This window comes from Anarhichas minor, unplaced genomic scaffold, assembly GCF_050575085.1.
Source record: "Anarhichas minor isolate MPS153535 unplaced genomic scaffold, ASM5057508v1 ptg000058l, whole genome shotgun sequence".
NCBI lineage: Eukaryota > Metazoa > Chordata > Actinopteri > Perciformes > Anarhichadidae > Anarhichas > Anarhichas minor.
The window spans coordinates 13,894,786-13,922,308 of NW_027466504.1; the positions used below are offsets into that span (position 1 = coordinate 13,894,786).

General features: G+C 43.6%; 1 protein-coding gene across 3 annotated transcripts; it reads left to right on the plus strand.

Annotated features, from left to right (window-relative positions):
- LOC142933001 (serine/threonine-protein kinase MARK1-like) lies at positions 1-27,361 on the plus strand. 3 transcript variants are annotated; one of them, XM_076077135.1, is made up of 18 exons: positions 1-271; positions 2,943-3,143; positions 7,864-7,917; positions 15,984-16,032; positions 16,528-16,593; positions 16,774-16,844; positions 18,237-18,293; positions 18,441-18,677; positions 19,941-20,060; positions 20,733-20,832; positions 20,941-21,053; positions 21,153-21,345; positions 22,060-22,241; positions 22,452-22,543; positions 22,691-22,831; positions 23,029-23,280; positions 25,498-25,542; positions 25,656-27,361. In XM_076077135.1, the coding sequence occupies exons 1-18, from the start codon at positions 221-223 to the stop codon at positions 25,999-26,001; spliced, it is 2,370 nt and encodes a 789-aa protein (XP_075933250.1). In that variant the 5' UTR covers positions 1-220; the 3' UTR covers positions 26,002-27,361. The 3 variants fall into 3 exon arrangements, with proteins under 3 accessions (XP_075933250.1, XP_075933251.1, XP_075933249.1); XM_076077136.1 differs by having other exon boundaries at positions 21,153-21,300; XM_076077134.1 differs by lacking the exons at positions 1-271; positions 2,943-3,143; positions 7,864-7,917 and having other exon boundaries at positions 15,998-16,032; positions 21,153-21,300.
- Positions 27,362-27,523: the final 162 nt, after the last annotated feature.

Sequence of the window (27,523 nt, forward strand, 5' to 3'; positions counted from 1 at the left end):
CTAGCCTACCTGAGGGGAAGTGCACAAAGCCAACGCGAAAATCTGGCGTGTCTGGCCTGGCCCTGCGCGCGCTATGCTGCGGTAGAAGGCCGCTGTTTGCGGTGTTTACAGGGGATGTAGAGAGGGACAGAGGCACCGCTCTCCCCGACGGACCGCGCCGAGTGTCTGCTCTGCTCTGCCCAGCCCGCTGCATCGCTGAGCGGCCTGCGAAGCACACAAGATGTCGACCAGAACGCCATTGCCAACGGTGAACGAGCGTGACACCGAGAATGTAAGTGCTGCTATCCAGAGACACCGGTGGGATACCGGACGCGGGTTTGGGATGAAAATGACCCGGGCTGTACGGCTATTTTGAGCACTGGTCGGTGCAGGTTTATGGCAGCTCTTTTTGGAGGCTCGTGTTTGCAGAGCGACTCGACCAATGAGCACTCCGGCTTTTTTCTTCTTCTTTCCCCTGTGACGGGAATGTTAGCACGGAGCCTAGAATAACCTAGAATAAAGGTGCAGTTATGTCTGCCCCAGTTTCTGTACACAAAACGGCTAGCCTGAACAACGCACTGCGTCAGTATGCTGGCTGTAATGATACATGCGAAGCTTGAATGTAATGTTGAGAGTGAATGTGGCCTGTGAGAAAAATGGTGTTGCTCCACTCGTGCAACTGGGGGGTGTTTTCTAGTCAACGTCAATATTTAGGCAGGGTGGGGGAGGATGTTGTCCTACTTTTCAATGGCAACGCTTGGTAGCATCGCAATGTGACATCCATCACCTATTGGGGCCTGTTGTAACTGCACGCTCGGTGTTGAAGAAGAGGAGGAGGAGGAGGAGGGAGCGTGTTATTATTCATCATTCTGCTGCCACGACACTGACACAGACATGTAGGCTATTTATTAACACCGGGCTAAAGGCATGGCTTAAACCGCCGGTGATTTCTCATTCATTGTGTGAAGGAATGTTTATGAACGACCACCCCACTGCTCGCGCGCCTACACCCACGCGCCCTCAAATCACAGCATAATAACACAAAGCTTTTGAGATCAGTCCAAATGAGGACGTCTGGATGTATGCTGACAGGCTCTGACATATCTAGGTTCGTCTGATTCTTTTCCTGGAAACAGACTAAACCCTCCTTGTATTACATCCGGTTACAAGCAGTGGAAACAGCTGGAAGCAGTCTTTTATTATTTATTTAGTTATTCCCAGATTTAAAAAATAGGGCTTTTATTTTGTCTCTCCATTTCAGAGTACAAGTATCTGGGTTATTCATTGTCAGGTGACAACATTTAAATTGGAAAATGCATTTACAAAGTTATAACCTAAGGCCTAATGACCGCAGCTCTCTGCTCATTCTCTGCCAGTATTCAGAAATGCATCAGTGCTGCATCTGTCTAACAGTCTAATGCTGCTTTAGGTCTCACAGACGTAGACTGCTAAGTGTATATTAAAGCACTGCCTCAGCAGCAATGGCTGTAGCCAGCCAGCCTAGCCTGCCTCTGTTGGACTCCATCATGCAGCCCCAGGGCCCACTAGCAGCTGAACTGCATTGCATAACAGCTAATTACTCAGAGAGACGAGTGGCTTTAAGTGCAGCAAAATATAAGAAGCTCTCTCCTGACTTTCTTTATTATTTTATAAATGTGTGGTCTGTGCAGGTGTGTGCTATTGTCTGGCCTCCCTGAAGACATTACGTAAGCGTTTGAGTTAATGGATGGTCTAGTGAAACAAACTTTGTGTATTAATCAAGTGCTCCAAATCACCTGCCTGTCCAGATGCTCCTCGGTTAATTTATAGAATTCTGCAGCCAAGCCAAGTGTGTGTTTGTGTGTTAACACATGTGCGTCTGAAGGATAAACTGGCCATATGACAGATCGGATTTAAAGTTGATGTGAGGAACTCAAGTCACTTTAATGTGGACATATAACAGCTGCATAATAAGTAAGGCAGTGCAAGCTACACCGCTTTCTCTGCCAAGGAGATCTAAAAGAGGGTTTGGCGCATTAGAAACAAGGATGCTGACTTTGACTGGCATCTAATCAAAACATTTCCCTGCCTTACACACACACACACACACACACACACACACACTGGGGAGAGTTTGAATCCTGCAGTGTAGCTCTCCCTCTGTCAGGATGTATACTATCAGAGGCGATGTAGCGTTTCTCCAGTGAAACGGGAGCAGAGGAGCCTGGGTAACCAGACCAAGGCTTTATTCTCTGGCTGGGTGTGGATCATGGGATCTCTGACCTGGACTGACATCAGCAGCTGTTGTGGAGGAGAGGAAGCAGACCAGCAGAGACTATGCGTAGCCCGTGCCAGCTCTGTACTTATAGCAAGCCAGTCCTAATTCACCTTCAAATGCCGTTTCACAGGGACACTTGTTGTTAACGGGGTTGGCCATGGGGCCAGTAATATTGTTATAACTCTTGACTCTGTTCTGCACACTTTGTAGGTATTCTCAAAGGCACAAAGTCAAAGGAGTTTACTTTCTTTTGTTGTTGAATCTTGCCTTGTGTCTGACAAGGGCTTTTTGAGGTTACGGTGTCACAGAGGGAGAAGAGGGAGCCTGGTTCTCTCCCACACAGTTCCTCTTTGGGCCTGCATGCAGGGCACTACTGTGTGTGACGGCATGTAAATGAAGTTACAGTATATATGCACGTACACATGTAGATCCCCTCCTGGAATCTGGATCTAGGTTAATGGGTTCATCTCTGTTTGCACAGCAAATATCCCACCTTTGGCACACACAAACCTCCACTGCAGCACTCTGCGGCATTGTTTGTTTGCGTGAGGCCAACGCAGCAAGAAGAAGGGTCCCTTTGGGATTACCGACTGTGTCAAAGCCAGAGAGGTTCATGGACTTGTAGAATTGGTGTTTGTATAAATCACAGCTCCAGTCAGGGAATGAGGATGTTACTTATCTCGACATGTGTGGCTTTTTCCTGCAGCACTCTTCGGTGGACGGCTTCGTTGAACCCCCAGTCCCCCCGACGAAATCTGCGAGTCGCCACAGCCTGCCGCGATGCCGCAACTCTTTCACCTCCACAGAGGAGCACCCCCATATTGGCAATTATCGCCTCCTCAAGACCATTGGGAAGGGGAATTTCGCCAAGGTGAAGCTGGCACGACATGTCCTGACTGGGCGAGAGGTGAGACAAGTTTTCATTTATATTTTACAAGTCATTTCGGTATCAATGCATTGTTCATCCCAAAACCTACTATGTCAACCTCACTCTTTTATTTCCACATGTTAACAGTTAGGGCTGCAGCTTACTCTTACTTTCATCATCGGTTAATCTACCGATTATTTTCTCGATTAATCGGTACAGCGATGTAGGCTGAGCCCTTGGCAGGGGCCCGGGTTTGATTCTGACCCGCGGCCCTTTGCTGCGTGTCATCTACTCTCTCTCTCTCGCTCCCGTTTCCTGTCATTCTCCAGCGGCTTTAATACAAGCAAATAAAAGTCTTAAAAAAATGTCAGAGAAATGTCCACCGCAACATCCCAGAGCTTAAGTCAAATTATGACTTGTTTAATCCGACCAACAGTCTAAAACCCAAAGAAGAAAACCATCAATGAACAAGTGAATTTTTGATTTACTTGTTTCAGTTCTGGTAAAAAAAAGAATGACAGTAAGGTCACCTTCTCATTTGAGTTACAATTTTACACATCCACCACATAACCTTAGTAGCAACGAAAAGAAGGTGCCATATTTATTTGCTTCATCAACTCTTTCACAGAAAGATTTGGCTTGAACGGGTATTTTGTAAATGAGAGATGTTGATTTCACTCCAAGTTAATCCAATTTTTTTGGCCTGTATAAATGAATGATTTCCTGTCATCACAATATTGTACTTGTCCATGTTAGTTCTCCCTGTCAGGTCAGGTCAAGCTCTCTCTTTTTCTGCCTCAACACACACACACACACACACACACACACACACACACACACACACACACACACACACACACACACACACACACACACACAGTCATACACTGCTGACCTGTCAGAGTGATGGACATCCTGCTTTGGTGTGTCGGTAATTAAAGCTCCTGTTTGCCCGAGGAGAAAACAGTGACCTGCGATCTGTTCACTGTATTTCACTCAGCAGGTACCACAGCACTCACTGACAGCCCTGATCCACCTCAGATATCCTCTCATGTCTGTTTCTTAGCCACTTGTTTCATCATGTTCTTGGTCAGATCAGAGTATGGAGGGCATGAATATTCTAACAGGTCAAACCAGTAACAGTCTGATCCATTCTGCGTCCTTTAATGCTAATATTAAACCGGCGTATTGAGTATGCTGCACACTGCTTGCTGAGAAGGTCAGCCGCTGCTTTGTGTACCTGAGTGTCCTTGCTGGCTCATCAGAATGCAAAGACATGGATCAGAGTGAGAGAGAGAGAGAACAGGTGGAAAGAACACAACACACTAAAAAACCGACGCCGTCTGAGCTTGTGCCCAGCAAGCCGTTTTTATCGGCAAACAGCTAAAACAAAACAAAAAAAAAGGTTTCCCTCTGTAGAAAATATCAAAAGAGCTCTGTGGAGAGAGCAGCAGTCACTTCTAGGTGACTGAGTGTCCTCTATCTGCTGAAGAGGGTGACTATATGATGTGCACACACACACACACACACACACACACACACACAGTCACACAGTCACACACACACAGTCACATGCTGAGCTGTGTGCCTGTACCCTATATCCTTATCTCCTACCCACTAGGGAGGGCGATGATACATTATTTATCAAATTGATTTATCAATTACCAGAAAAATTGTATCGTAATGATACCTCATCATGTTACTGTTTTGACCACTATTAATAAAAAAGATAACAAAGCTAAACAAAGTCAAGCAAACATAAAAATACAGATGCTATAGACAGCAATACACATACATAAAGTATCTATCGTATATGCAGTACACATTTTTACTGTATTTGCACGATTTTGTATAAACTGCGTAAAGACTGCTGGAATAAACTTTGTATGGGCAGTTCTAAGTTACTCCATATACAGTGGCAGTAAGATTATGTGTGTGTCTGTTGGTGCGTAGAGTATGCACAATACTCGCGAAGAGAAAAGAATATTATGTTCACTCTTATACATTATATTCTTATATTCTAGCAACAGTAATGCCTTTCTTTTCTTTGTATGAGATAGGACCTTGTACTCTGCTACAATAGTTCCCTTCAGCTCGCAAGAGATCATGACCCTGTGGTCGTGTAAAAAGAGCTCAGGCGGAAGTCAAGATGTAGAGGAACATGTAAAGCTCTTCAGCAGCACACAAGAGAAGCTATGATTAAGTGTCCCCTCCGTGTCCTCTAGCTCAATATTCTCGTTTACATGTTTGAAAATGCGCGCGCCATCACAAGACCCGCATACGGTGAAGAGCATATGGGCCGTGTGTTACAAACGCGCTGAATAATTAACAGTGATGCGGGTTGCCCTTCTGTCACACTGGAGCTGAATTATTCACCCTCAAATCACCCACATCCACACAGACACCGGCATATATGATGCGGTGCCATCCGCTCGTTCATCAAATCTGAGAACAAAATATAATATTGGTGCACTGGAGCGTCGAAGGAAATGTAAAGAATATCTCTGACTCATGCAAAGGGAATAGTGGAAGTTGGAACAATGGAGTGACACACAGGGGGACAGCTCCCACACCTGCAGGCATACGTTGACACACACAAACAGACGTACAAACATATGCATGCACCTTTTTTTTTGTCCATGACAGGAGGAAGCAGAGAGGAGGTGGGCGAGGTCTGTCTGTGCACCTGCCCACCCAAGACAGGCTGCAAGGAGACACCACTTGCGTACTGCGTGTCCACACACAGCGAGCCTTTCTGCAGTCTCTCGCTCCGCTCTCTCTTCTCCCTGCTGGAGTCTTTTCCTTTGCGGTCATTAATGAGTTTAGTTAACAAGTTTGGCGGGAATTAAATGCAACGTGTAATGTAGGTATTGGGAATCACCTGCATTTTCTTTACCGTGACTCAGCATTTGCTTTCTGGTTTTCCCCGTCATCGGTGCAGCTTGGGATTAGAGTCAGAGTCTGCATCAACTGAAGCATGCTTGTTAAGCTCTCATAAGGCCGGAGTCACAGTAACGCTGCTATGTTAAATTGTTATTAATGCTTACATGGCATCATTAAACTACAAAAAGCAATTTATACCCTTTCTCCCTTCAACTGTAATTAGAGGTCAGATCTCTGTCAGAATCCTATTGAACAGTTGAACTTACAGAATGACAAAAGACAAAACAAGGCTGGAGTTTTGGACGTAAAACAAAGGTCCCAGCCACCCGGGGTCAGTGTGAAGCGATACGCAGTACTTCCGATGGTCACTGGTCAAAAAGTGGCGGTAACACGACAAAATGAGCTGCAATGCGCCAGCAAAGACTGGGGGGGAAAAAAGATTGCTAGCTAGCTTGCAAATATGGATGTAAAAAATGCTGGACTTAAATGACACGGCTGTGTTCCACGAGAGTGGAAAAACACGCAACACAGTTGTTGTTGGAGCTTGAGGATACACCCCATGGGCTTTGGCGAGGAACACTGAATGTAAACACAACTGTTTACAAGGAAACTCCACAGGGCACATTGAATATAAGAAATGACGTCGCTGGCTATGCAAACGTTCAATTCTTCGCCACAGTAGCACCTACCTTGGTTAACATTAGTTAGCATCAGCGTTGTCGTTGGCATTTAGCTCAAAGCACAGACTAGCATGTCTGTGAACTCCTGAGTTATTAGCCACGAGTTGCTCCTCCTTTTCAGTTGAGTTCTTTTATTCAACAACAGTGCCCCTTCACATCAACACCACCATGAAACTCATTTAGTTTGAATGCTGCTGTTTTTGAGTGTATATCACAACATGGTAACCATCATTATGTAGACACTTTCATTTGAACTGGATGACTATAAAACAGTTTGGATCTGAGTTTATTTCTACTGACACACAACAGAACACCAACACATTTAATATGTTTAACACTGTGAAATGGTCTGTGAGGACACAGTTGAAGAGTCTAAACTCCCCTTGGGGCCCAAAGAAGCCAAGCAGCTCCAAAGTGGTTTAATCCAACTACGTCGGTCTTCCTCAGACCCCCGTGCTCTCTTTAGCAAGGCTGAACAATCTCAATTGCTCGGTCAGACCGCAAACTGTGACATTCATATGTATTCAGCTATTCTTCGTCTAAGTCTGTGCAATTAAAACCATTATTATTGTGAAATAATTTTGTGCCACATTGTTTTCAGTGTAATTACATTATATTGTAAAACAGCTCCTTCAATCTCTTATCAGCATGATGTGTGAGCTTACTGGTGAGTCTGCAGTGTGGCTCAGCTTCGCTTGGTGAAAGCTGCTGAGCTTTCACCAAGCGAAGGGAGCCGGTCGGTGTCGGTGTGCACGTTGGGGTGATTATTGAGATGGATGCTTCAGACTGCTGCCGAGCAAGATCTGCCCGGCCAACAGTAGATCACCGACCTGCAGAGTCACATATACTAACGCTGGCCTGGCTGCCACACAGAGACAGACTGTGTGTGGAAGCATTTACATAAACTGTGAATGCATTTTTTTTTTCTTTATCTTCGCCGATCAAAGCGTCATCCCTTCATAAATTACTGAACAGAGGAGCTTTAAGGTGTGTTCAGATTAAACCGATTCAGCCGTGACATGTTTAGACAAAGTTACCTCGCAGCAGAATAGTGAAATAATGAGGATAGCTCATATTAGCTTTCTCTGTGCAAACCAAAACACAAACACAAAAGCTAGAATTCGTTATCTTTCATCTCTATATCCCGCTTCCTTTCTTCTTCTGACTTTGCTGTTCTCTGTCCTTTTTGTTTCTAGGTGGCGGTGAAGATTATAGACAAAACCCAGCTGAATCCCACCAGTTTACAGAAGGTGAGTCAGTGTTTTTATGGCCACATGGTAACATTAATGTCCTGGATACGGCGGTCATGACTTTTCCATTAGTCATTCCCGAGTGGTTGCCGCTCTTGTGTCCTTGCTCTTTGAACTCAGGATGTGCTGTTTTACATAATGTAATCAGATGTAGTCAGCAGAGACCAAAAGGCTTGTTTAATCCAGAGCCCCTCTTGACTTATTGTTGGTATGTGGTTATGAGCAGCTAAAAATACCCCTGCCTGCCTGTCTGTCACTTACCCTTGTCTAGCAGTCATAACCAATTACAGCGAAGAGTTTGGGACAGTTTCCTGATTACTAGATCCAAATCCAGCTCTTTCTGCTGATTAAATGCACACACTCACACAATCCTCTCGGTGGATTACAGCATGTGGAAGGGAAGCGGTCGCTGCTGCAAGCATCACCTACTGTGAGTCTCACGCAGGTGTCCAGCTGACAGACAGGATTTCTTTTCGGAGGTCAGGACATTATCGTGGCATGGCTCCCCGTAGCTCCTCTTTTAATTTCAGTGTTTTGTAAAGGATGAAGAGATTGCTAAGCAACCTCTGCGGTGACTCATTAGACTGTAATAAAGGACTATTGTAACCACCGCCACACCTACATAGATGGCAGTTGATGTCTTGATGGACCTCTTGGCCTTCATCTCTCTGTAAACTGCCAGGCTGAGAAAATATTGCCGCGGCAAGCAGTATCAATGGCAAAATAATAACAACAATTTGCTTCCCAAAATGTCTGCCATCCCACATTTGTCTGAGTGGAGTTAACTCAATGAGTCTGGCTAATCAAACAGGGTGTAATTGTGAGACAAATAGACAGATTTGGGTCTGGCTTTTAATCCTTGTACTATCGGGTTTCTGGCATGATTGTGTTCTCCACCAGCAAATCTGTAATTATCTTGGATCTTAATGGGATCCGACTGCAATTCGTCAGACAATCAGTGCGAAGACGCTTTGAGAATTTCAAGCGCAGAGTTCTGTACTCGTCTAATCTGACTGAGATGAATTTCATTGTACGAGCTCTTTTGTTTGACAGCCTATTGTGTGGTTTCTAATCTGCACACGCACAGTGGGCTAATGAACATTTAGAGGCGTTGTGTGTGTGTGGCATTAAGATTCTGAATATAAGCTCTGGATCTTGTCTAGGTCATGAGAGGTTACACACCCGATGGGTCGGGTTGTCCGCTGTCTGGTGACGGTCACAGTAGACGTATCATGTGAGGCTGCCGACCAATCAGGATCTCTCTGATCAATTATTCAGTGAGCCTTTCAGATGTCAGCTGCAGTTGACCTGAGAGGGTCAATATGGAGAAGTCCTTTGGCTTTTCATGGGGGATGAGCTATTATTGGTGTAATAGCGTGTATGAACATTGGTGTTGGTTCATGTGTTAAATCTGGAGTGTGTGTTTGTGTATTGGAGTGTACAGACATGTTTATATCTGTACGGTGCTCGTGGCTCTGCACTATAGATTGCTGTAATGGTATACAGAGGTGCCATCTGCAATGCAGAAGCTCGTCTTATAATGCAGCATTTGTCTCCTGGATTGAATCAATAGTCTCATTGGCTCAGAGTGTCCTATTCTATCCTTCTGAAAGCTCAACTAGTGATGCATTAACATCCACCTTAATACAGTTTTTGTTTGGATTGGCCAAATAATATTTGTTCAGAAGGAAGTCAGTCAGTGGTTGTCATTCCTGGGGTTTGGGGTTCGTAGTGCTGCTGGTTTTCCAGATAATTGCAGTTAAAGGCAGTGATTTCCACATTGGATGACCTGATAAAAACAAAGCAAGCTGTGGGTCCAATGGAATAGACGTGAAAACCACCACTGTAATTTAACAAACAGACTTGTGGGGATTCTACTCTTCAAAAATCTTTCAAACTATTTAAAATTATAAAAAAATATAAATATGCTAAATGTCCCCTCTTTTAATAGGAAATTTGTACTTAATGTCTACAGATTTGGTGTTCAATGATGTAAACATCTCACGCTGATTTCAGTTATTTCTGTATTTTTCTGCATGCTTGTTTTGTTCATGTGGAGAAGTCTAGACCAAATTTCACTTTGTTCCCTGAGGGTCACCCTAGGAAAAGTAGCAAGAAAATGTTATAATAAACGCATGTAAAATCTAAGTACATCCCAAATTCTGTCTTAGGATGGATTTGTTTCCCGTCTCACATCAGTGACAAACTAGTCCTGGTAGTTCTGCAACACGGTTTCTTGGACAATAAATTGATCCTACCACAGTGTACATAATCATGGTTAAAAATGCCATTCTCTGCATCTAAGCAGGCTATTTCTAGAGGCGGATATAAACAACAGACGGTCATAATTATTGATTCGATGACTCAGGCTTTCTACATGCATGAAGAGCAGAGATTGAAGGATGCTTTGGTGAAATTCTGGTGTCTAAAATGACCTTGCCTCCTCTCGCTTTGGAGTTGATTAAACATGTTTGTACTGAAGATGAACCTGGGGAAGAACTGAACCATGCATTTATGATCCTGTTTGTTTGTCAGTGCGGGTGAGTGAGGTTTCAGAGGTCTGCTCTGGCTGTATCGCTCCTCCACTCAATGTTAACGGCGACTCTTTCATGTTAGCCCGTCAAATTGCCACTGATCTCTCTTTTTATGGTCTCAGAGGAGCCAGGCTGTGGGCACACCATCTGGCTCAGTAGGCACAAACAGCGCTCTGGCAGATCCCATACAGCCGCACACACAAGCCTGCATGACACATACATACATAACACAGGAGATCCTTTGGTTTATGCAGAAGGCTCCAGCTGGCAGAATCTCTGGTTTTTGTGTGTTTCAGTCACATTTGGCAACATTTCACGCACATGGATGCCTTCCTGCGCCTTGGTGCAGCCATTAATTCACTCATATACACATGCAAACATCCTCTAACCAATCTCAGAATATAGGATTTAGAGACCACAGAGAATCTCTGTTTTTGTCACTTATTTTCCTGAACTTATCTCTGTCGGTCTGGTGTTTCCCTCCGATTATTTGATTTTAAAAAGAGGTTAGCAGAGGCCAGAATGAGTCACAAGGCTAGAATGAAGCTCTGGTCTGTTCCTTTATGGTCCTTCCTTCCCTGGTGTGACTTTGTGGTGGTTTCAGTGTAACAGGAAATGAGGTCAGCTGAGCTTCCAAAGCACCTCCTTAGATCCGCCTCAGGAAATGCATCACATGTCATCTGTGGTCAGGGATGTTGACGTTGTCAGGGTTTTTAGGCATGTTTGCCCTAAAATAGGCCTCTCTGTTAATCCCCTCTTTCACTGAGCAAACGCTGCTCTCATCCCACCATCCCATCGCTCTCTGTCTCCTCCTAATCTGTAAATAAGAGTTTTCATTGCTTCAACAATGACAACATCAACGGAATATTAAAGGTTATATAATCGACCAGTCAGACGTGATAGATGCGCCGTTTCAGACCATATTAAAGCCTGTGCTTTTAAAATGCGAGACACATTCACATTTGGTAAAAGGTAGAGCCGTGACGCAAAACAGGCCAGAGAAAGTGAAGAGAGTAAACGAAGCGACAGAAACACTGGCAGCTTCACGGAAAATTGAAATCTCCTTTCTAGATGTGGCTCAGAGCCACAGTGCTACGAACCTTCAGTCTTCCTACGTTATGTCTGAGTGTCACGGTTTTAAGGCAGCCAGAGTGTGTTCAGAACAACATGCTCTGTGTATTTTCTGCCAGTTGCAAAAAGCCCACCATGGGGTCAAGCTCTGTTAATGGTTGTTGTTTATGTCTGTCTCGCGCCCGCCACACTGCATTAGCCAATGCAATGCTGTCGAGCCCATTGGCTACAGGAGCTGTGGTCTTGTTCAGATGAGTGGAATTTGATTGGACAGACAGCACTGTTGTCCGAGGTGTATCGTGAAACAAATCAAATGTTGAGGCGGCAAGATAAGCATGCGTTTAGATGTTCACGGATGTATGTTTTCAGTGCTGTCGAGACATTTATTGTGAGTTAAAAGATGATTTGGTATTGTTTTTTTTACTCCTGATACTGATACAAAGTACCTATCTGATACCATTGTGTTAAAAACAAATAAAGTTAAAGCAGCACAGTCCAAGCAGGACTGTGCTGCTTTAACCATCTGCAAACAGCTAACGTTGAAATGCTCTCCTCCTGCTATTTTCAACACAAATTTGTTGTTCACAATGCAGCATTATCAGGGAAAAAATAACGTGCAAGAGAGTGTTCAACCACAGGTGTGTAGTACTAGTTTGCACATGCACAGTACTGACCGAGCAGGATGTATGGATCGGGTAGCGAGTGACAAGTGCATAGACTTATACACTCTCCAATACCCGATCCAACATTTTAGGCTGAATCTGAAGTATTTTCCAATACTTGTATCGGTATCGGAACAACTCCAGTTAAAATGGGCTCCTTGGTAAAAGGGAAGTTGAGGCTTGGTGGTGTTGCTAATACATATGAGGTGGCACATCTTTGCAGAAGCAGAGAGAGATAGAGACAGGTGTTATTTTCAGCACCAGGAGTGGAGGACTGGACAGATTGTCTGAATGTCAGTGACACCTTTGTGCCCTCTGTCTGTCGGGCATCTGAAAACATGCACACACACTCATTGGAGGGGTGAGGACTTCCAGGCTACTCGTCCTATCAATAATCTGCGCTGTGCTGCTGTGACAGAAACAGTCCAGCCAGTTCCTGTAAGTGTTCCCAGTCTGATATCTGCTGATCTGCTCCTTTTGCACGGGGGCTTTGCTGTAATTACGGCTAGTTTGGGAGTCTGGGTGCCCCTGGGTGGCTGGAAGTAGGTCACTGGCACAGACTACTGAGATCCAGGCGCATTAGAAACGGTGTGCTTTCATGTTTGTGATACACATATTGTTTTTGCAGCTATTCTTGTAATCATTTTATTCAATCTCTGTCTCAATTCACCACCTAAATCAATACTTTTTATTCATTTTAGTTTAAAGAAAGTCATTTTGCCTCAAAGGAAGATGGCCCAGATATTCAGGACTCGCTCACCTTCTCCAAAACCACATTGAAAACGGCTTTATGCCCCGCTGTGACACCCCTGTATGCCTGTAGATATTATTGATATTCATTCTAGACTAGATCGAAGATCCTAAACTCATTATCTCCTGTCAGCCTCCATGGTGGCTTCATACATCCCCATTGGGTTTTTATCGACAGGGGCTGCGTTTGTTGTTGTCGTTTTCCACCGCTCGTCTCAGATTTGTTCTCATTTATGTTTCCAAGTGGCTGCACGCGTGCTTCCCATGTGAAGGGCTTTAGGGCAATGACGCAAACAAGAGAGAGAGAGAGAGAGGAAAAGAGGCAGAGAGAGGAAGAGATAAGAGATGAAGATAAAACACTGACTCTTTAGTCCATCACTCGTTCAGATCAGAATAATAAAGACGTCCTGTACTGAAGGAAGCGTCACATGTTAAAGCACGTGAGTGGATGGATGCATATGTAAGGCTGCGACTTATGCGTCTACACTTGTGTACTGCAGGACCTTCTGGTTATTGTGTCAGTGTGTTTCCACTCGAGTTGACTTTGTTACCTTGGGGGGGGGGGGGGGGGGGGAGACCTCTCAGGCCAACGTAGCAGCTGATGAATATGGAGCAGGGTTTGCCACACAGAAGAAGCTCGCTATTCTGAGCAGCCACTGAGGGATTGAAGATTTCTGTTGACTAAAACATTGGTGCCGTTTAAATTATGAAATCTGTACACACACACACACACACACACACACACACTGCTTCAAAATATCTGATTTAAAATAGACATATAATTGCAGTGCTACAGCCGACAAATCTGTAGAAATATTTATAGACCGTACGTTTTTAATCTATAAATGTACAGAGTTAGTGCCTGGTAATGTACTGCACATGGTTAGTGTGTGTACACGATATTACATATACTGTTGAAATTCACTGTACGTCTTATTTAGAGGAATCAGCAGTTATGCACAACTAATCTCTTTTTATTGAAATTATGATTTTGTTATCCTTAACGCTGACATTATTCTGTTTTTACATGGAAGATTTTATCCTTAAACCAGTTTATACATCAGGTTATTTTTATTTATAATGCAGTCTTGGATATTTTTGTATTTGTCTTACTGTCAACAAATCCCATGAAAAGACCAAAACTATTAACAATGTGTTTATGTGTTAATCCACCTCAGTACTTTTTTGAATACCCTACCCTGTTGTTGGTACTTTATTTTCTAATAAATATTTAGTTTTTATTTAAAAAGACTTAAAACAGCTGGGTACTGTTAACACTATTCACACAAATGTAAATTGTGCATTCCTTGTGGACTATGTTCAGCTGAAGATTAATACACATTTGGTGCTCTGAGTACTTAGAGCAGTAGGACAGTGTATGTGGGGATTGATTCAAAATAAACTACAGTGCCCATTTTCATTGTAACGAAGGCAGATGTCACCCAGTGCAACAATGCGGCTCGCTTTTTTTTAATTGTGTTTGGACAACAATGGAGCTCTATGGCACAGAGGAATAAGCCATTTCAGGCTTTGGCCCTCACAAGCAACACTTGTTAGAAGGGGGGGAAAAATCCTTTTTTTGTCTTTCGTATTCTTGTCTTTTTCTGGGATTTTTTGACAATAAGAAAAATATAGAAGCCCTATTCTTTAAGCCGTCTGCAGCAGCTCGCTGTACGCTGTTGTGTGTGTGTGTGTGTGTGTGTGTGTGTGTGTGTGTGTGTGTGTGTGTGTGTGTGTGTGTGTGTGTGTGTGTGTGTGTGTGTGTGTGTGTGTGTGTGTGTGTGTGTGTGTGTGTGTGTGTGTGTGTGTGTGTGTGTGTGCTGGGTCTAATGAGACAAGAGGTGTCAGAGAGAAAGAAGAAGAGAGGCAGGAGAGCAAGTAGAGACAGAGAACAGAGGAAAGAATTAGAGAGAGAGGGAGACAGAGAGTACCTGCGTGTTGTTGAACCAGACTGTAGCCGAGAGGTCCTACAGTCGGGCCTGCTCACACTGGTATAATGCCTGTGTTTGATGACCCAGAAACATAGACTATCCGAGCACTTATGTAAGACCGAAAAGGCCATTTGAAAAGCTGCACGCACACACTGACGCATACACACCACTACAATGTCCACTCTCGTTTTTAATTTGACTTGTTCAGTAATGACATCATTTTTTCTATACTTTTACAATACACAGGAGAAGGCAGCAGACATTTTTTGCTTCATCAAAAGTGCTTAGCAAATGGGCAAAATCTGTGCTCCGTCTCAGGTAGCAGCAGTAGATGCTGAATGCCAGCCGAGCGTGTGTTGAAACGTAACACTCGAACACAGCCTGGGCACGACTGGGAATCTGCAGAATGTAAATGATTCAACAGCACCTCTAAGTGGCTGCGGGAGCTCGTCTGACATAAACAGCCACGCCGAGAGTGAGGAGACACGGTTTAAATGAATGAAATAACTCTGAATTCTCTCCTTTCTCTCACTCAGCTGTTGTACATAGACTAGAGGAGGGGATTTTCCTTTTCGTGGTTTCTCATAAGACTGAATAGAAACTTTCCCCATCTGCAGTACAGAGAGTCCTCTTAGTGAACCTTGTATGAGAACTCACATTCTGCTTTGTTTTCTAGAACGGCAGCGCATCAACTTGATTATGCTGCTCTTTTTTGAAGATGATTACATCAGGCAGCAGATGTCTAACTGGCTGTAAGCCTTTGTACTGCTACTCTGCAGTGGCTAGCTGGCTGGACTGCAGCGTGTCAGTGGAATTGTGATCCTGGTCCTCATTTGTGTTGAGTTTTGTGCAACGTTGTCACTGCTTCAGTCATATTGCTTTCCACGGTAGATCCTCGCGTCCTCTCATGTTCCTGAGTGTAATCCGGTGTCAGCACACTGTGGTGCTTTGGAGTTTATTGTGGCTCAGCTCCCTTCCCTCAGCTCCCTAATCAGAGCTTGATAACATTTTCCAACTGTGTTTTCCCAGAAGAGACCGAGCTGACACTCAGGGTCACTGCATGTAATCTCGTTCGTTATGTTTCTGGATTAATTAAATGTCCCTCCGTGTCTCAACAGCTCTTCAGGGAAGTCCGAATAATGAAGGTACTGAATCATCCAAATATAGGTAAGTTCAAACAGCTCAGCGACAATATTCCCATTTGATTTGCATCAGTGTTAATAATTAAACCGATATTCAGCACCAAGCTAAACCAGTATAACTTGCATCAAATGAATATTATTCTTCTGAAATCTGAAGAATAAATCACACTTTCACTGTTTCCCTGCTCTTTTAGTACATTAATTAATGTATTCATATTTTTTGAGTGGGATTCTCTGATATCCTGTCATATCAAATTTTGACTTTTACTAACCAGAAATTGAGGTATGACTCAGCGGTTTGAAGATCTTAACAGTTGCATTGGCTACATACAAATGCTTGACTTCACTTAATATGTTTGAACATAAAGTATTGGCTTCCTAAAGACTTTATTGAGACTCAGATATGACTTTTAATGCAATGAGGGAACTCTCACCAGACGAGTAAAACTATATTTTCTAAATAGCTAATGTATTTATCTCCGCTTCCTCCTCTTTCCTTCTTCCCAATTTTTTCCTGCAGTGAAATTGTTTGAGGTGATTGAGACAGAGAAGACGCTTTATTTGGTGATGGAGTACGCCAGTGGGGGTGAGTGAGGCATTAATGCACGTCCACTAAATATGTGACACTTGGTTGATCATGTGAGTGTATTCCTGCTTTTCGGTGTGCAACTTAATTAGCACACAGACAAATTCAGTCATTACTTTATACCACAAGGTTATGACTATATACTGACTGATAATTGTATCTTTCCTCTCTCTACCCCAGGAGAAGTATTTGACTATCTAGTAGCTCACGGCAGAATGAAGGAGAAGGAGGCCAGGGCCAAGTTCAGACAGGTGAGTCATCAGTAACGCAGCGCTCGCACCTCTGTCGTCATTCCACTCACTGCTTTCAGAGGGAAGACTGCATGCACCAAGATCAGGCTTCGTCACCAACTGCAGAGGAGAGATGGAGCGCAGATAGCATGGCCAGAGAGAACAGTGGTGGTGGGGGGGGGGGGGGGGGGGGCTGAGAACAACTTCCCTATAGATGCTGCTCTGACACCTAGTGGTGCTGTAAGAGCAATAAGGCATCAACAGCAATGCAGTGGCCTCTTTCATGCTCACTTATACTCTGAAGATGAACAGAATTAGACCAGTTCTTTCACATCCACGCTGTTCATGTTTATAATCCCCCACCGATGGTCTTAGATGACTCAGAGGAACTGTGTGTGACACAGTGTAGGTGGCTTGTGTGTGTGTGTGTGTGTGTGTGTGTGTGTGTGTGTGTGTGTGTGTGTATGTGTATCTCACAGTACAGATAGATCAACATTCAGAAAGGTAAAGTGTTTGTGTGTGTGTGCGGCTGAGAGCTGGCAGGTGGGCGGCATCTGTCAGAGAACAGTGTGTTTTTTTATTTGATTGATGCTATTCGGGCATATGTTGGTGAAATTACAACTGTCAGCTGTCATAGCAACTGCTTACTGTGTGTAGCATGATTAAAGGGACATTTGGGCCTGAGAAATCTCAAGATTTGCTTGCCTGAGAAATACAGTTCCTAGACCTTGGATAAAGATTCAAAAGCCTCAAACATATCCTGTTTTGGAAGCAGTAGAAACAGTTTTCCCTCCTCTCCTTTTCTAAACCAATCACATTCTTATTAGCCATTAACAATATTGAGGATTTTCGCAAGATTTCCTTTAGCATTACGCAATATGAGCTTTTGGTCGTAGAGGACATAATCAAAATTCTCCTGCTGTTGACAGTGAATCTGAATAATTAATTTACTTCAGCTTTGATGAAGGGGTTTGCTTGATGAGGATGATCTATTTTGATTTGCTTACCTGTGGAAAAAATGATGATTTAAATGTAATTTTGGTGCTGAAACAATGTTGCTAACAAAAAGTCTTGCTAGCATGAAAGCACTCTTGTTTGTTTATTTCCCCACAATGTCAGATAAGCCACGACAACAATTCATACTTTTTTACATTTTGTTGCAGAGCTTCAACAATTAGTCTATTGTCAGAAAATTCATCTGCAATTGTTTTGATAATGGATTATTAGTTTCAGTTACTTTTCACGCAAAAAAGCCAAATACTCTCGGGTTTCTCGGGTCTTGCTACTTTTCTTTCACATATGTGACAGTAAATTGAATTTATTTTAGTTATGAAAAGTGCTGCAATAGTTTTCTTCCTTAATATTTGATATACCCGTGGTGTCCCATGACGTGTGTGTGTGTTTGTATTTCAGATTGTGTCTGCAGTGCAGTATTGCCACCAGAGGAGGATAGTACACAGGGATCTAAAGGTGAGGATCTGATGTCTGATTTCTCCTGAGTGGTATCCATATCCGGCATGTATATCTTGGGAAAACCATCTATAATCAATCATGTTCTGTCAGCTCTGATATGCTAACAATCCACATGATGATTTGCTTCATCTCGTCCCACCTCAGGCGGAGAACCTGTTGTTAGACGCAGATATGAACATCAAGATAGCCGACTTTGGCTTCAGTAATGAGTTCACCGTGGGAAGCAAGCTGGACACTTTCTGTGGCTCCCCGCCGTACGCCGCTCCAGAGCTCTTCCAGGGAAAGAAGTACGATGGACCAGAAGTGGATGTGTGGAGCCTCGGGGTCATCCTCTACACTCTGGTCAGCGGATCACTGCCCTTCGACGGACAGAATCTAAAGGTGTGCACTCGTTCTGGTTCTGGGATGCATCGCTGTCTGTGTTTATGTGGACAGAAGAATATGTTGCTTTACAAAGCTCTTACAATGTTGTTTTTGTTTGATACTGTTCCTTCTGATCAGTCAAACTTGTTTCTACAATTTAAGCAGTTAACACATCGCTGCTTTTCACCTCTGGCAAACACATATTGATAAAGCGCTCAGTATGCTTCAAATGAAGTAGTTGTCAAGTCGTCTAAAGGTACGGTCACATTATGCTTTCAGATTTCTCTCCGTCTTTCATTCACCTCTATTTAACCCTGCATGACTTGCATGCGTTTCCTGTTTTGGTGCGATTTAAATCACGTTCTGACTTCACCTTTCTTTCAACTTTGATTATGTAGATATGCTCGGTCTGATGCCCAGTGTTTGGAAATGGTGACGCTTTTTTATAGTTTATTGATCACCAACATCGGAGACCTTTTATGGGGGTTAATTGAAGAGTTTATTCTTAAAACAGAAGACTAAATGATTGTACCTGAGACCTTTACGACAACCTGAGAATCATGACCACTTTATGATGCGACTGTGCAGGATTGTGAATGTAGGCTGGTTTTGAATTTCACACAAGTAACTGCGTGTGCAACACCACAAAGCCCTTTGATTGTCTGAAAGTGTGCAGCGTTTCCGTCCTGCTCTATGATGACAGACTTTTTACTTTTTTTTTGGTCAGAAAAGGTATAAACACTTTTGCTTTTAGACATATTCAGATGACAAAACAACGTAGCTCGTTTGAAAAGGGCTGGAACTGACGATCATTTACCATGTCAATGAATCTGTCTATTACTTTCTCTATAATTGATTATTGTTTATGCTGTGAAATAAGAAAAAAGTGAAAAAGGTGTTTCCAAAAGCCCGAGATGATGTCCTTAAATGTCTTGTTTTGTCTACAACTCAAAGATATTCAGTAAATGTCATCGAGGAGGAAAGAAACAAGAACATTTTCACTTTTAAGAAGCTGAAATAAGATCATTTTTACTTGATTTTCCAAAAGAAATTCATGCTGAGACAGTTGATATGTCCTCCAGAACAGAGATGAAAGGACGAAGCTGCCTCTGTTGCAATTGAAAGTCTCAATAGTAAAAGTAACATTAACAAATGCCTCTCTGAGACATTTTTTATTAATGAAAATATATGAATAATTTTGTTAGAATCTGAATTCGCATGCACAGTAAACGTGATTACTCATGCGGTTTCATGTCTGTCTGTCTGTGGCTTGGTGTTCAGGAGCTGAGGGAGAGGGTCCTGCGGGGAAAGTACCGTATTCCTTTCTACATGTCCACAGACTGTGAAAACCTGCTGAAGAAACTACTCGTGCTCAACCCTGTCAAACGAGGCAGTTTGGAGGTATTACCGCCGTTTGCATTGTTGCGTCTTCACAGTCATTCGCTCTCCATTCAAAAGTGTGTTGCGCAGCAGCCAAACATACAGTCCTAATGGTTTGGAAACACGATTGTTGTGCGTCATCTGGAAGCACATAATTGCTGCTGTTGTTAATTATCAACCAACAGAACATTTCCCTTTACAGTCTGTCAGATGGAAATTTGGAATCATTATTCATCTGAGTGGTCTTACATAATTCTTTGATGGAAGCGTTCACAAATAATAAAGTCAAAGCATCGTAAGAGATAAAACTTAATTAATTCAACAGAATCCGTCTTTTAGTGCATCCACGTAATCAGGGACAGTTGTAGCTTGTTTTCTTCTTTGCAAACAATATACAGTTTTCAGTTCAATTCACACTCCGTCTGTCCAGAGTCAACACCACCCCTGCACCCAGAACCAGGCTGACGTTCAATAGTAAAGATTTCTCCAACAATAATAACAATTGATCACGCTGTTGTTCAGCCCCAGCTGATTTCATAAAGAAGTCATTCATTTCTCTTGTGCCATTTGCCTTGCACTTAGCTGTCATGTTGTGTAATTAACAGGCGTGAGTCATGATTCATTATCTGAAACTGCAGTTGAAGTCATTGTACTGGACATACATGAGCTCTAATTGTCTTGTCTCTTTGTTAGCAAATAATGAAAGACCATTGGATGAATGTGGGTCACGAGGAGGAGGAGCTAAAACCTCACATCGAGCCGGAGGCGGACTTCAGTGATTCAACCAGAATAGGTGTGTTTGAAAGCGTGTGTGTGTGTGTGAGTGTGTGTTGATGTCACTCTTCATGTCATGTCCAGTTTACTGACTCTGGGATTCATTTTGACTTCTATCCGCCATCAGAGCTCATGGTGACGATGGGCTTCCCTAAAGATGAGATCACAGAGTCTCTACAGGGCCAGAAGTACGATGAAGTCATGGCCACCTACTTGCTGCTGGGCAGAAAAGCTCCAGAGGTCAGTTTGTATGACTTGCATCATCTTGACATCATCCCCAGTGGTTAATGCATCAAGTCATGTGACCACACCCCTCATCCTATGTCTCTTATGTTTTAGTTCGAGGGGAGCGAACCGCTCACCAATAGCGTCCTGGGTCAGCGACAGCGGCCGACCAGTGACATCAACAACAGCATTTCTCCTGCTCATCCCAAGGTCACACGCAGCATCTCGGCCAATCAGAAGCAGCGCCGCTACAGCGATCATGGTGGGGATGATGAGGGTGGTGGTGGTGGTGTCGTAGAGAAGCCAAGTAAAGTAACCTCAATCTTCCCAGCTCTGAGAGTGCTGCTGGCTGCGTGCTGTGTCGGGGGAAGTTGCTCTTAGTCACTGAGGATTGGCCTGTGATCACCCTGCTGATGTGCCAGTTAGCAAGGCACTAGCTCTACCAGCTCCAATGAGGCTCCTAAACAGCTGAAAAAAGCTGATTGAGCTTAAGAATAGTTGAAGAGATAAATACAGCACATTTCAACTGTTATAGTGAAAAACAAGGTGTACATCAAACCTAGACTAAGTGGTTTGTTGGCTTCATGTTTATTTTCAAAAATCAGTCCATCCAAATGTTCAAATCAGTGACTCAACCTCAACACTGCACTGGTTGTTTAGCAGCTTCCTCCTATGTCATGTGGGGCCATTGTGTCTGGCTCCATCTGCTGGCTGGCTGCCTTCCTGCAGCTCCCCGAGGAACTGCGCCTCAAAGCATGAGGAGGGAACAGCTTTGCTTTGCACATGCTCACCTTGGCTTCTGTAGCTGTATGACTTAATAAACAAAGTGTTTGGTGCAGATTTATATTTCATAGACTAGATGATGTCTAAATCTTGGCTTTGAGTGGCTTTGCTTGACGCTATTGTAACGAAGGCACTGTCCTTGTTTGTTTGTCTGATAATTCCTGCTCTTGGAGCCGTAATAGTGATATGTTCGTTTCGAGAGTTTATAAGTTTGTTCTCATATGTGTGTGTCTCCTAGTTGGTCCGTCTGTGCCCCCGGCGGTATCGTACACGAAGCGTGGCCAGGCCTTGAGTGTGGAAAGCGACCACAGGGAGGAGTGGGACGGAGCGCGCCGGCTGGAGCTCAACACGTCGAAAGGAGACGTTCCCGCCTCACCACTTGGGGTACAGGAGAGGAAGAAAACTACAAGTGCTGTGGGGGTGAGGAAGAGGAGGACACAATTGCTCACACATGTCCATCCACAAACATCACATGCTCATAAACAAATAGGTGCAGGGGGGTCTATAATGTACACATTTTTGCAACAAAAAGTAAAAAGGTGTTTGCCTAATCATTCCTCTATTTGTTCAATCCTTCTTTGCTGATGCTTGAAATGCTTTGACATGTTTTTTGTCTCTTTCCACAAACAGACCAATGGATCAATGACTCGCAGGAACACATACGTGTGTGAACGATCGTCTACTGACCGCTATTCAGCTATTCCCAACGGCAAAGACAGCAGGTAAGCACAGACACACTAACAGTTAAATGCAGGGTGAGATCTAGCTCTCCGTGTTCTCTGTCAAATTTATTTTTTCTAATTTAATAGTGCATAATACAAACCCCCACTGTACCAATGACTACATATATCTTCATCCTTGGTCCCCAGTTTAACCGAGGTGTCAGGGAGCACCTCGTCGACTGCAATGAGCTCAACACGACCTCGTCACGCCAAGTCCATGTCATCGTCAGGGCATCCTTCAAAGAGCACACTGCCCCCCATCGACGACAACACAGAGCTGAAGGCCAGGTGAGCACCCTGATCATCACCTGTCCATCTGCAACAACTGTGACTGTCAGGACTGCGTATTTTCTATGTTGAAGTCTATTTGTGGCAAAGATAGTGATGCTGATAATATGGTTTACTTCTAAATTACAGCATATATAGCGAGCATGCAGATCTTTTGACACATAGTAGTGATTTCTCCTTTGATTTTTATGTTGCAGCTCCTCTCCGCGGGGTCCGTCCACCTCTCCGTCTGCACACAGTATTAGCACCCCAGAGAAGAACCGTTTCCCCCGTGGTACCACCAGCCGCAGCACCTTCCACGGAGCTCAGCTCAGAGACCGGCGCAGTGCCACTTACAACGGCCCCCCAGCTTCGCCCACGTTGTCCCATGATACGGGGGCTCTCGCTCAGCAACGCAGGGGCACCTCCACTGGGATCATCGGCAAGATCACCTCAAAGTTTGTCCGCAGGTCAGTACTTTCCTCTTCTTGTACCTAACAGTTAAGGTATTCACATTTCCTTTGGCTGGGAGGTCTCAGCTCTCACAAACACCACAGGAATAAAAGTGTACTACTTTATAATGCCTGAGTGACGTAAGTACTGGCATTCATGAGTGCTTCAGTTTTGAAGGGAATTGTTGTTCCTTTGCTACTGAAGTCTGATTCATACTCCTGCGAGTGTGTGCCTATGCATTCTGCAAGCTCTGAAATGCCAATTTAGACTTCTTCATTGATGACTGGTCCAACTAAACACACGTGTTGCAAATAGCATTTTTAATGTATGTCATCTGCTTTCATTGTTAATAACCTCCTCTTTACATGCATCCACATTATGAATCTTAATGGGCTTGATATCTTATTCTTAAGATATTAATTTACAAGCCATGCTGCAGCCATGCTAGCAGCTCTGTGGGGCTGCACTTTGGCACTTCAACATTTTGAGCTGAATGCTCGCGTCATGCTAACAAGCTGATGTGCAAAATAATAGAGTGCTGCAGGCACCATGTATTTATGTAGCCCAACCCGGAATTTAGCATTGCACTTTTTTTTTTTTTTTTGCAGAAAATGAACTTTGTGGCAAACAAACGCGTATGATACTATGATGCCATGATTTTTAAAGCGTAAATGCAATCGCCAGAAGTAAAACCATTGTACTCCACTGTTACATGATTTCACGTTACCACCAGAAAGCTAAAGGCGCACCAGTGTTCTAGTGTTAATGACATTGTTTTGTCTCATTTAGCCTCTTGTTAGCAACCCTTTTTTTATATGTAAAAGCTTCAAAATTCATATATACTGATAACTACAGACCATATTTCTAACCAAAAACACAGTAAAACAACCATTGACTTCGAGACGAGGGAGCCGAACGTGCAGAAATATGGACTCATATCCAGGTTTTAATGCGTTTTGATGCTTTTAATGGTTTTATGTGAAGCACTTTGAATTGCCTTGTTGTTGAAATGTGCGATACAAATAAACTTGCCTTGCCTTTTACGACTCCTTCCTGCAGCCCTCTATACCAATGTCACTGCTGGTATCTTAGTTTAGCATGTTTGCACTGCTAACGTTTGCTAATTAGCACAAAATACAAAGTACAGCTGGGGCTGATGGTAATCATTTTGCAGGTATTATTCATAAACCAAAGTACTGGACAAATTGAATAGCTAATAAATTAAATTGCTAAAGCTGGGCTTTGAAGTGCACGCAGAGACATAAAAAAACAACCATCCATGGTTATTGTATGTCGCTGATTAACCTTAAAACAATAGTAACATTCCCCAAAACCAAACTAAAGAGATTAAAGGAGTACTTTTTCAGCAGTAAAAACAAAGAAAGCATCACACAAGCGCCCTGCCTCCTGAAGACATTCTGATCTGCTCCCAATGCTGAGTGCTTATCATAATTCCGCACTGTTACCTCTTGCTGTCAATAGGACAAGCAAGGCATAGGACCACATCGTGCATACAGCAGCTCCTTGTGTCACCTTCACGCCTGCCCCTCTGGTTGAGGCTCACAGCTTTCTCTCCTTCTCTCTCCACATAGAGCTCTGTCTTTCAGGTCGACCCGGAGGTAGGAGAACACAACGCTTGCTGCACCTGTTCCCCCCCCCCTGTCCAAAAATACCAAAACAGAACTGTGCCCACTATGACCTTGGCCCGTGTGTCCTTAACCCCTTACGTATTTGCCCACTACACCACATCCTTGCCTACTGACACCCTTGTTATGCCGTCTATTTCCTTCCCTTGTGTCCACTGCCTCGAGAACAAACCTCACGGCTCACCAGCATTTCCTTTACTAAGCTAAGCCACGATATGTGCTTTTCAAGTCGCTGGCTTTCCTCTCCTCACTCTCTCTCGTCTTCATGCTGATCTTAAGTGAAAAAGCATGTAATGGCAGAATCACTTTTCTACTTCTTAGAGATCAGTGGGGATTAAGGAAAGGTAGCGTTCAGTAGACGGGAGGATGCCTTTGGTTATTGTGAAGGGGGCTACAATAGTATGTCCATCAAGAAGTCACCTCATTGTGTGCTGAACCCTGATACCCAGGAGTGTGGATTATTTCCTGGCATGATGCCTGACACCCCTCTCTGTGTCCAGTGATGATGGGGGTGGTGTTGGGGGTGGGGTGGGTGAACTCATGTTCATCAGGTTGGGGGACTAACAGTGTATTCCTGGTTTGTTTCAGGATGCCTAGTGAGGGAGAGGCCAGTGCCAGGACAGAAACACCGAGGTGAGAATTTGATTGAGACGTAGATTTCATAGAAAGCCTGTAACCAACTTCCGCCTCCTTCAACGCCTCTCTCCACTTCTATTTCTGTTCTGTCCTCTCTTCTGTTGGTGTAGAAGTGTGTCAGGTGATACAAAAGAGGACGGCAGTCGGGACTCCAAGCCTCGCTCGCTTCGTTTTACCTGGAGCATGAAGACCACCTCCTCCATGGAGCCCGCCGAGATGATGAGGGAGATCCGAAAGGTTCTCGACGCCAACAGCTGCGATTACGAGCAGCGTGAACGCTTCCTGCTTTTCTGCGTCCACGGCGACGCTCGCCAGGACAACCTGGTCCAATGGGAGATGGAGGTGTGCAAGCTGCCCCGCCTTTCCCTCAACGGCGTGCGCTTCAAGAGGATATCGGGCACGTCCATCGCCTTTAAGAATATCGCCTGCAAAATTGCCAATGAGCTCAAACTGTGACAGCAGATGGGAGTCCCAGTCAGTCTTTGGTGAGCTCTGGTTACGGTCTATTCTCGTCACTGGATTAGTGTTGACTTACAGGACAGCATTACACAATTCAGCACTGAAGGTCCTCACCTCGCAGAATCAGGGTGGACTCGGCTGGTAACGTGCAATACTGGCCATGAATGTACTGTACAGGGTAGTGGATCAGAGAGATAACGCAAGGTTCAACCTCTGTGACGGAGAGATAGCAAAAACAGCTAAACCCCCCTAGTTTTTTTCTTCCGTCCGGCCCTCTGTCTCTCTCATTAGCCCGCTGCTCCTCGTCATAGCACACATTCATGTAACACGTGCAGTATGCAACTAAAGATGACCATCCTGCAATAATGTTTTCAAATCTCATTTTCTAAACGCCTACTACAAGATCTACTCTCCTCGCTGAATATACATTAAAGTTACTGAAAGCTAAGATAGCCGCTTTTCCACCTGTGTTAAGTCAGTATATAGATCAGGCTGGAGCCCATACTAAAACTATGTAAAAAGAGAATTGTACTGTATGCATAACATCTGCAGGTACTGTATTGTATATTGATTTTGCGTTCTGTACAGAATTTAATTGTCGATAATGTCTTTTTTTCATGGGATTTCAGTTCTTTCCTAATATAATTGATGTCTCTTAAAGCATTATCCTTTCGGTCTGTGAGTTTTTTTTATTTTTTTTATTCTTTTTTTTTAAGAGCCACCATATGAAAATAGTGTTTTTAATTTTATTTAAAGAGCACTAAATTATTTTGTGGAGTATTAAGGGATGTGTTCCCTTGCCTTTTGTGTTATATTTTATTTGCCTATGGAAAAAAACACTAAGTTGCACCACATAGACTTGAGTAGTAACTTCAGTTAAAACTGAAAATGTGTTCACTTTATTTTGTCTCAGCAGTAGGTAGGTGATTTGGGGATCCTGCTGCAATTGCACAAGTTTTCCAGGGTGATGTGTATGAACATGAGAGTATGCACCTGTATTTCTTTCATGTTGGTTTGGTAGTCCTCAGTTAAAAAAAAAAAAGCAGGGTTTAAATTGGTTTACTTTAGAAAGCAGAGGACGGGATGTCTTTATCCAAAAAAAACTGAATCAAAAGTCAAACAATCACCTTGAAAGAAGCAGTTGGTCTCACGGAGCCTTTCTAAAGAGTCTGATGTAGTCCTGCCACCAGTGTGATTGTGCGGGTACTTGTGTATCTCCTTGCTTGTGTTTTTTTCCGGGGTTTTTTTTATTCAGCGAATTTTATTGTATTTATTCCATTACATTGTAATGTGCTGCTTTGTAGAATTGAGGCGTGCACTTTGTTGGAGAAAATAAAAATGATTTTATTTGTTTGTATCTATTTCATTTGTTTTCTTCAAATCTGAATCCATAAGTTAAGACGTCAATTTCCCCAGAGCAGTGAAGCAGACGTGTTGGTGCGTGTTGTCTTGCTTTGAGGACCTGGTGTCACACACACTGAAGCAAGGCCATGCTACACAGTGCCATGAGAGAGCTCAG

Bases quoted from the DNA above. Each gene is read 5' to 3' on its own strand.
- LOC142933001 (XM_076077135.1), top strand. From the start codon at position 221: ATGTCGACCAGAACGCCATTGCCAACGGTGAACGAGCGTGACACCGAG. The intron at 272-2,942 runs GTAAGTGCTGCT...TTTTTCCTGCAG, and splicing joins ACGAGCGTGACACCGAGAAT to CACTCTTCGGTGGACGGCTT. The intron at 7,918-15,983 runs GTGAGTCAGTGT...GTGTCTCAACAG, and splicing joins ATCCCACCAGTTTACAGAAG to CTCTTCAGGGAAGTCCGAAT.